Source organism: Neoarius graeffei, chromosome 20 (assembly GCF_027579695.1).
Source record: "Neoarius graeffei isolate fNeoGra1 chromosome 20, fNeoGra1.pri, whole genome shotgun sequence".
NCBI lineage: Eukaryota > Metazoa > Chordata > Actinopteri > Siluriformes > Ariidae > Neoarius > Neoarius graeffei.
In genome coordinates, this window is record NC_083588.1 from 52,625,459 (window position 1) to 52,634,511 (window position 9,053).

At 43.1% G+C, this 9,053-nt stretch overlaps 1 protein-coding gene across 3 annotated transcripts in view; it reads left to right on the plus strand.

The window, feature by feature from the left end:
• Positions 1-5,558, plus strand: part of atp6v0a1a (ATPase H+ transporting V0 subunit a1a) — a 64,988-nt gene extending 59,430 nt beyond the window's left edge. The window contains exons 17-22 of one of the 3 annotated variants that reach the window (XM_060901970.1): positions 628-735; positions 835-942; positions 1,975-1,992; positions 3,500-3,617; positions 3,813-3,984; positions 4,219-5,558. In XM_060901970.1, the coding sequence (XP_060757953.1) occupies positions 628-735; positions 835-942; positions 1,975-1,992; positions 3,500-3,617; positions 3,813-3,984; positions 4,219-4,312 (618 nt within the window). In that variant the 3' untranslated portion in view covers positions 4,313-5,558. Of the gene's footprint in view, positions 1-627; positions 943-1,974; positions 1,993-3,499; positions 3,618-3,812; positions 3,985-4,218 lie in introns of all 3 variants that reach the window. The other 2 variants (XM_060901969.1, XM_060901971.1) reach the window with 2 other exon arrangements.
• Positions 5,559-9,053: the final 3,495 nt, after the last annotated feature.

A 9,053-nucleotide genomic window follows, 5' to 3' on the forward strand; every position in this document is an offset into this window, starting at 1 on the left:
CACATTAAAACACCGGGAAACGACTCCACAGGCGGAACAGTTTGAATCCGCCAGGGCCCACGTATTCAACCCAGTACGTATCTGATCCGGTGCTGTGTAAACATTGAGGAACGAGGATACGCAGTGCTGAGCTCTAGCTGACGTCGTCACTGGACAACGTCACTGTGACATCCACCTTCCTGATTCGCTGGCGTTGGTCATGCCACGTTGGTCATGTGACGCGACTGCTGAAAAACCTTCTCCTCTTTAGTCCCAATGACACGGCGTCCCTGATTTCCATAAAGAACTTCAAATTTTTATTCTTATGCTCTCTCTCTCACTCGCTCACTCAATCTCTCACACACTTTATGTGCTTGCAAGTGGTGAGTGACTTGCGCATGCCCGATATGCACTGGGATCATGTGACGTGCCGTCTAATTAGTCATGTGATTAGCATATCCGTGTATTGGCGTTGCTGTGTGCACGGGGAACGGTTTTGTTGCGGGCACAGAAATTTTGTGTGTGTACGCGAATCATTTTAAAAACGTTAATCTGATGATCCGCTGATTTGAAATAATGTAAACAGGGCCTCAGACAGAAAAGAACATCATTCTGCTTTTCACAGTTTCTCTCTCTCTCTCTCTCTAGCCAGTGATCCAGTCCCTGTTGGTGGTCATCGCTCTTTTATGCGTGCCCTGTATGCTTATAGTAAAGCCGCTGGTTCTGCGCAGACAGTACCTCTGGAGGAAGCACCTCGTAAGACCTGACAAGATTACACTTAAATATCTATTACTCATGCACGTACACACACACACACACACACACCAACCAACATGTAACTTGTGGTGTCCTCAGGGCACTCAGAACTTCGGGGGGATCCGGGTGGGCAACGGCCCTACAGACGATGAAGCCGAGATCATCCAGCATGATCAGCTCTCCCAGAACTTAGATGAAGAGGCAGAGGTGAGAGACTTGCACACACACACACACACTTACTATCTGTTTATCTTCCTGTTTCCTTTCTCTTTGCCTCTCTCACTTTTTCTCATTTTTTTTTCTGTCTCATGTCTCTCTCTCTTGCTCTCTTTCTGCCCTAATGGACACGTACTGTCATTTCTTTGTGTTTGAAACCAAGTATCTCATAACCAAGTAAGAAATCCTTTATTAAAACATAGAAGTGAAACATTTCTCATTTGCAAATCATCATCTACAGGTCCATTTGTAGGTCTGGATACTGAAATAAAAGAATGCTTTGGATTGAAAGCATTGCTTTTTAGCTTCCCCCCCCGGATATTTTTGTCTTGTGTGTGTGTGATCAGATTATAAGCATGTGTCATTGGTAATAACATTCAAATGCCATTTGTTGCATTGCAGCAGTATTCAGTGTGAATGCTTACACGCAGTCTTGATTACACTTTATTTATAGTTTTATACTTTTTTAAGCGACTACTTGTTGACTAAATATCAAATCCGAGCTCTGCTTTTTTCAGTCATGTATGATATCATGTATAACGATCATTTCCAGTAAAGGTTGGTGATTGGAATGGCCAGTTAATCCCGTGGGCGATGCCGCTGTAGTCAGCAGTGGGCAGGTTGGTGTTGCATTCCTGTCACCGAGAGGGTCTGTCCTGCATAGCAGCACCGCTCTCAAGTGGGTTAGCCCGCTAGCTGCTGGGTCTCCAAGCAACCAGGCTCACAAACAAAACAGCCTCCCAGCCAGCAGGGTTACACAAGCACACATTTTAAGAGCGACTTACAATATGATTACTCACTCATCTAAAAACAGTTGTGCTTAAATTATTATTATTTATTTTTTTATGTTCTGAATCTGACTGGAAGTTTCACTTCCACCATCCACCATCTTGCCAGCGCTTTCCTCCATTTACTCTCATCCCGTTGTGTTTACCTACCTGTAACGTGCTTTCCTAGCACGCTGTTTTAAACCTTATTCTAATCCTGTGTGTGTATGTGTATGTGTGTCCGATTTCCTTCAAGCAGTCAGAAGAGGAAGTGGTAAGAGCAGACTTTTGCGTAAACAATCATTTCTTTCAAACCCATCCCTTTGTGTGGGGTTCTGGCGGTGTGTGTGTGTGTGACCATGTGTATGTTTTGGTGTTGGGTGGTGCTTCTCCAGTGGGCTTGTAGTATAACTAAATTAGATGTGAAATCTTTGTAGAACTCTCTGAGGTCTTTATTTATTTATTTTTTTTAACCATCTGGGTTGAAATGAAACCAATCGGCTGGGTCTTTACACACTCTGGTGATTCACCGTGTTTTCTATAATGATGTGCCAAATGAATTCGTGCCAATCAGGATACTGCTGTACATGTCACACCTGATGATCTGATTAATCAACTGTTCTCATCGGATCTGGCTGTTTTAACTGTCTGCCTTTTTCTTCCTGTTCCTTCTTTCCTGTTCCTTCCTTCCTGTCTCCCTACATTTTTTTTTCTTTCCTGTGCCCTTACTTCTTTCCTTCTTCCCCCTACCTTTTTTCTTTCCTGTGCCCTTACTTCCTTCTTATCTCCTGACACTTTTTCATTTTCCTTCCTTTCTGCCTTCCTTCCCCCACTTCCTTCCTTCCTTCCTTCCTTCCTTCTTCTCTCTCTACACTTTTTTATCCCTGTGCTTTTCCTTCCTCCCTCCCCTATCTTTTTCTTTCCTTCCTTCCCCACCTATTTTCTTTCCTATGCCCTTCCTTCCTTCCTTCCTTCCTTCCTTCCTTCCTTCCTTCCTTCCTTCCTTCCTTCTGTCCCTGTGCCTTCCTTCCTCCCCTCCCTCCCTTCCTTCCTTTTTCTTTCCTGTGCCCTTCCTTCCCTCCTTCCTCCCTCCCTTCCTCCCCCCCTCTCTCCCCCACCTATTTTCTTTCCTATGCCCTCCCTTCATTCCTTCTTCTCTCCTTACACCTTTTTATCCCTGTGCTTTTCTCTCCTTCCTTCCTTCCTTCCTTCCTTCCTTCCTTCCTTCCTTCCTTCCTTCCTTACCTACCTACCTACCTACCTACCTTTTCCTTTCCTGTGCCCTTCTTTCCTTCCTCCATCCCTTCCCTCCCACCTCTTTTCTTTCCTCTTCCTTCCTTCCTTCCTCCCCACCTATTTTCTTTCCTGTGCCCTTCCTTCCTTCCTTCCTTCCTTCCTTCCTTCCTTCCTTCCTTCCTTCCTTCCTTCTCTCCCTACACTTTTTTATCCCTGTGTTTTTCCTTCCTTCCTTTTTATTCTTTCCTGTGCCCTTCCTTCCTTCCTCCCTCCCTCCCCCACCTCTTTTCTTTCCTCTTCCTTCCTTCCTCCCCACCTATTTTCTTTCCTGTGCCCTTCCTTCCTCTCTCCCTACACTTTTTTTTAATCCCTGTGCTTTTCCTTCCTTCCCTCCCTACCTTTTTCTTTCCTGTGCCCTTCCTTCCTCCCTCCCTCCCCCCCTTCCTTCCACCTCTTTTCTTTCCTGTTCCTTCATTCCTCCTTCTCTCCTTGTGCTTTTTCCTTCCTTTCTCTCTCTCTCTCTCCCCCCCACTCCCTCCCTCTAGTTTAATTTTGCAGATGTAGCAGTGCATCAGGCCATTCACACTATAGAGTACTGCTTAGGCTGCATCTCAAACACAGCATCCTACTTGCGCCTGTGGGCCCTGAGCCTCGCCCACGCACGTGAGTATCCCACTCACACGTCTACACATTCTCTCTCTTCCATTTGTTAGATTTGCACATGTATCTACTCTGAAAGTTCCTTGTGCACTCTCACTAATTTTATACACCGATTTATTATTTGTGTGGGTTTTTTTTAAACACTTTCTAAAATTGCCACCTTGATATTCATACTCTCCTGCGTGTTTTATTTTGTAGAGCTGTCCGAGGTCTTGTGGTCCATGGTGATGAACATCGGACTCTCCTCTAGAAATTTTGCCGGCTCCTTTATCCTAATTTTCATTTTTGCTATCTTTGCCACACTGACGGTGTGTATCCTACTGATAATGGAGGGTCTGTCTGCCTTCCTGCACGCGCTCAGATTGCACTGGTAAGTCCACACACCTGTACGTAGGGGGAACTTTGTTTTTTAAGGGTTATTGTACTTTTTTTTTCTTTAAATTATTTGAATTTAAAAGGATTTAAATTATATGAATAATTCTGCATTCAGCAGGCTACAGTTTATAAAAGAGGAGTCTGGGAGAATAACTTCCTGTCTCCCTCTGTTGGTGAAGCCAAGACCATCCATCCATCCATTCCTCTGTCTGTCTCTCTCTCTCTCTAGGGTGGAGTTTCAGAATAAGTTCTACACGGGTCAAGGTTTCAAGTTCATGCCCTTTACTTTCGACAACATCCTGGAGGGAAAATTTGACGACTGAACAGTTTCCATCTTCTCAACCTTCCTCCGCCATCACACCCCCAGTTCGACCACTAAATCCCCCCAGTCAGAGTAACAGTAATGAGAGGAAGCGATATGAGCTCCATCATTTATACATATATCAGGTGAAAAATAATCAGGGGCACACTATTATCATGTATCGCATTAATTCTGCTCTCATATTTAAAGTCCATAATTTATGATTTGTTTGTATGATGTGACACATCTCCATAAATAAGCTAATTTGTTTGAATATTTAAATACGGCGTATGAAGTGGATGCATTTGTCTTGTACACTGTGCTCACTGTTCTGGCCTCAGTCTGATTTCACTACTGTGTTTCTGTCTAGTTCTTGTGTTTATTGTGTGCTTGCTTATCAGTTTGGATTGGAACAGACAATTCTTAACGAGTCCCGTCTCCTCCTCTCCCTGTGTTTCACTCAGAGATTTGATGCAAAACTCTGCAAAGGGAAGCATTTCAAAATTCCCTTTTATTATTTCCCAGACAAATGTATTTACATCTGTTTACATCTATTTAAATGTGTTTTGCGTAGTGAGCACTTTTTTGTGATTATTTTGTGGCTTCCCCCCCATTTAAACAACATATCCACACTTTGTAATCCACGCTTGTATCATAAAGGTGGTTCTGTGGGCTGTTAGTGATTGTCTGGTTGAATATCAGGAAACTTAACGCTAAAAATCAACTACTTTAGGTTATCTCACTAACCCACAGATCCATAGTCGCTGTTTCACCGCTCATCATTAGTCTTGATGTTGGTTTTTACACTTTACAGTTGCAGTAAGCCATGGAAATCAGTTTTAATTAGTTAAGTGTCTGGCTGTGTCTCGTTTTGTTGTGTTTTTGTTTCTTTGACGAACCAAGTATCGTAGCTCTTGCAGGCAGAGCTAAAACGCAGCAGGAATTTGCTATGTCAAATTTTATAAAGGAAAAAGATTCGGATGTTGTGTATATCAATAAAATTGATTTTCCCCTAAAAGCATGTATAGAAGTAATTTTTCAACTATAAAAATGACAAGAGAATGATGTACTTTTTATCCACTTATTGTTACCTTTCATGTTACTGAACACTTATGAATTCCTGTAATCACCAGAAGTGGACTCAAGTCAAAGTACAGATGCCACTGGTCAAATGTTACTCCAATACAAGTGAAAGTTGTCCAGTCAAATTTGTACTGAAGTACTTGCTTTTAAAAATACTTAAGTATTAAAAGTACATTTTCTGTCAACACATTGTTGTATTATTGCCACAATGCTTATAATACCTCATGCCTCTGAAGCAACCAACTGGATTATTTTGTGAATTCTCAAAATGAACACATGCCATGCCATCATGGTGGTTTAACGTTACGCTAGCTAGTCAGTGAAGCGCAGCCTGACATGCTAGCAAACTCTTTTCAAACTCAAAATCATATTGGGTAGCTAACGTTACCGGAAAAGAAAGATTTCTACATTGTTTATTTGGCAAGATTATGCTAAAACATATTTCTGAAAGGACTTCAGATAAGTTAACGTTATTCATGTTAGCGTAACTCCATTTTTACATGCTAACTAACAGTGTCCAAGTTAACTAGCTATGTGTAAACGTTAGCCGTGGACAAGGTGACGGCAACTTGGCGGGCAAATCCATAGAAAGTCATTTGACTAACCAGACTGCATAGCTATCGCAATGTTATTGCTAGCTCTAAAAGCACAGACAACTTCACTGCAAGCTTTCTCTTGGAATAAAATGCTTGCAGACCTCAATATGCTTCCGCAGGTCAGACGGTGAGTTTTTGTAAGCAAACATTTAAAACTAAATAAATCTTTAGTCCTTTCAGAAAACTGAAACATGGGTTCTCAGTATGGCCATGGGTGCGTTCATTCCCCAGAAGAACCGCCTCCTTCCATTCTGCCATCAACTGATCGTGTTAAATAACGCTGCTGAGAAATCATCGAACTTGATTTTATACAGTCTATGGACGTGACGTGACCCTAGTGATTACTGATAGTGTCTCAGTGTCACCTACGGAAAAACCAATCACATTTTAGAAAAGAAAAACCATCCACTTTCAAAGCCGCTTCATAGTAACGAGTAACGAGGACCTTGACAGAAATGTAGTGGAGTGAAAAGTACGATATTTGTCTTTCAAATGTAGTGAAGTTAAAGTCATAAGTTCCCAAAAAAAAATAATACTCAAAGTACAGATACTCAAAAAGTGTACTTAAGTACAGTACTCAAGTAAATGTACTTCATTACTGTCCACCTCTGTGTAATCGCTTGATAACAGCCATCTTTCCCTTACTTTCTCATGAAGTTAATCCAAATGACAAGACAGAAAAAAATAGGTACCCTATGTGTACATGTGGTTGCTGCTTGTAAATAAAATAGTTTTCTGATCTCATGTCCATACAGTAAATATAGCATACTGTATATACATGTTATCAATTATATTCACCTCATCTCTTAAAAGCGTCACCAAGCTGTGAGCAGCATCAGGGTTTGTAGTATTTTGGTTACCAATTTTGTTTACTGTGTTTTGTTCACAATACAGTGCTCTGAGCTATATTTTCAAAATAGTAAGAATGAATTGTCTTAGAAGCATTATTTAGTACTAAGGAGCACATTTTGTTTCACAAGTGTAGCGTAAAGACTCTAAAATAAAAAAATTTAAAGCGAATAGCAGAAGTTTGATATCGGCTTCTAAATATCTGCCAAAAAGCTAAAAAAAAAAAAACCCCAAAACCTTTCATTTAACCTTTCAAAAGGACCAAACAAAAGCTGTGATAATCAAAAGGTAAATTTTCTTAAAATAAACACCACTTACTTGATGTCGAATAAGTAGCCTTGGCGAACCACGAGGTGAATTTTGCTTATCTTTTTATCTGCCAATTATCTTCTGATACTACGATGTTCTGACGAGGTTTCTCTTATTTCGTTTCTGGTTCTGATTGGTTCCAAAGTTTATCAAAAAGTAGAACGGGTAATCGAACTTCATCAGGAGGATGCTCTGGACTCTTGCAGTGGTGCTTTTGTGGCTGGGGACTGCAGTTGACTTGCTGACTTTAGGACTGCAGCTGACTTGTTGACTTTAGGGCTGCAGCTGACTTGTTGACTTTGGGACTGCAGCTGACTTGTTGACTTTGGGACTGCAGCTGACTTTGGGGATGCAGCTGACTTTAGGGCTGCAGCTGACTTGCTGACTTTAGGGCTGCAGCTGACTTGTTGACTTTGGGACTGCAGCTGACTTTGGGGATGCAGCTGACTTTAGGGATGCAGCTGACTTGCTGACTTTAGGACTGCAGCTGACTTGCTGACTTTGGGACTGCAGTTGACTTGCTGACTTTGGGACTGCAGCTGACTTGCTGACTTTGGGACTGCAGCTGACTTGTTGGCTTTGGGACTGCAGCTGACTTGTTGACTTTGGGACTGCAGCTGACTTTAGGGATGCAGCTGACTTTAGGGACTGCAGCTGACTTGCTGACTTTAGGGACTGCAGCTGACTTGCTGACTTTAGGGACTGCAGCTGACTTGCTGACTTTGGGACTGCAGCTGACTTTGGGACTGCAGCTGACTTGCTGACTTTAGGGCTGCAGCTGACTTGCTGACTTTGGGACTGCAGTTGATTTGCTGACTTTAGGGCTGCAGCTGACTTTGGGACTGCAGCTGACTTGCTGACTTTAGGGCTGCAGCTGACTTTGGGACTGCAGTTGACTTGCTGACTTTGGGACTGCAGTTGACTTGCTGACTTTGGGACTGCAGTTGACTTGCTGACTTTGGGACTGCAGTTGACTTGCTGACTTTGGGACTGCAGTTGACTTGCTGACTTTGGGACTGCTGTTGACTTGCTGACTTTGGGACTGCAGGTGGCTTGCTGACTTTGGGACTGCAGGTGGCTTGCTGACTTTGGGACTGCAGTTGGCTTGCTGACTTTGGGACTGCAGTTGGCTTGCTGACTTTGGGACTGCAGTTGGCTTGCTGACTTTGGGACTGCAGTTGGCTTGCTGACTTTGGGACTGCAGTTGACTTGCTGACTTTGGGACTGCAGTTGACTTGCTGACTTTGGGACTGCAGTTGACTTGCTGACTTTGGGACTGCAGTTGACTTGCTGACTTTGGGACTGCAGTTGACTTGCTGACTTTGGGACTGCAGTTGACTTGCTGACTTTGGGACTGCAGCTGACTTGCTGACTTTGGGACTGCAGCTGACTTGCTGACTTTGGGACTGCAGTTGACTTGCTGACTTTGGGACTGCAGTTGACTTGCTGACTTTGGGACTGCAGCTGACTTGCTGACTTTGGGACTGCAGCTGACTTTGGGACTGCGGCTGACTTGCTGACTTTGGGACTGCAGTTGACTTGCTGACTTTGGGACTGCAGTTGACTTGCTGACTTTGGGACTGCGGCTGACTTTGGGACTGCGGCTGACTTGCTGACTTTGGGACTGCAGTTTTCGTGAACAGTTTTGCACTCGGGTTTCCATCAGTGGGGGGTTTATAGCATCAACGAAGCTGACTATGTTAGGACTGTTAATGTTAGTCATGCTGTCTGTTGTTGCCCAAATGAGGATGGGTTCCCTTTTGAGTCTGGCTCCTCTCGAGGTTTCTTCCTCATGTTGTCTGAGGGAGTTTTTCCTTGCCACCGTCGCCACAGGCTTGCTCATTGGGGATAGATTAGGGAGAAAATTAGCTCATATTTTAAGTTGTTCAAATTCTGTAAAGCTGCTTTGCGACAATGTTTATTGTT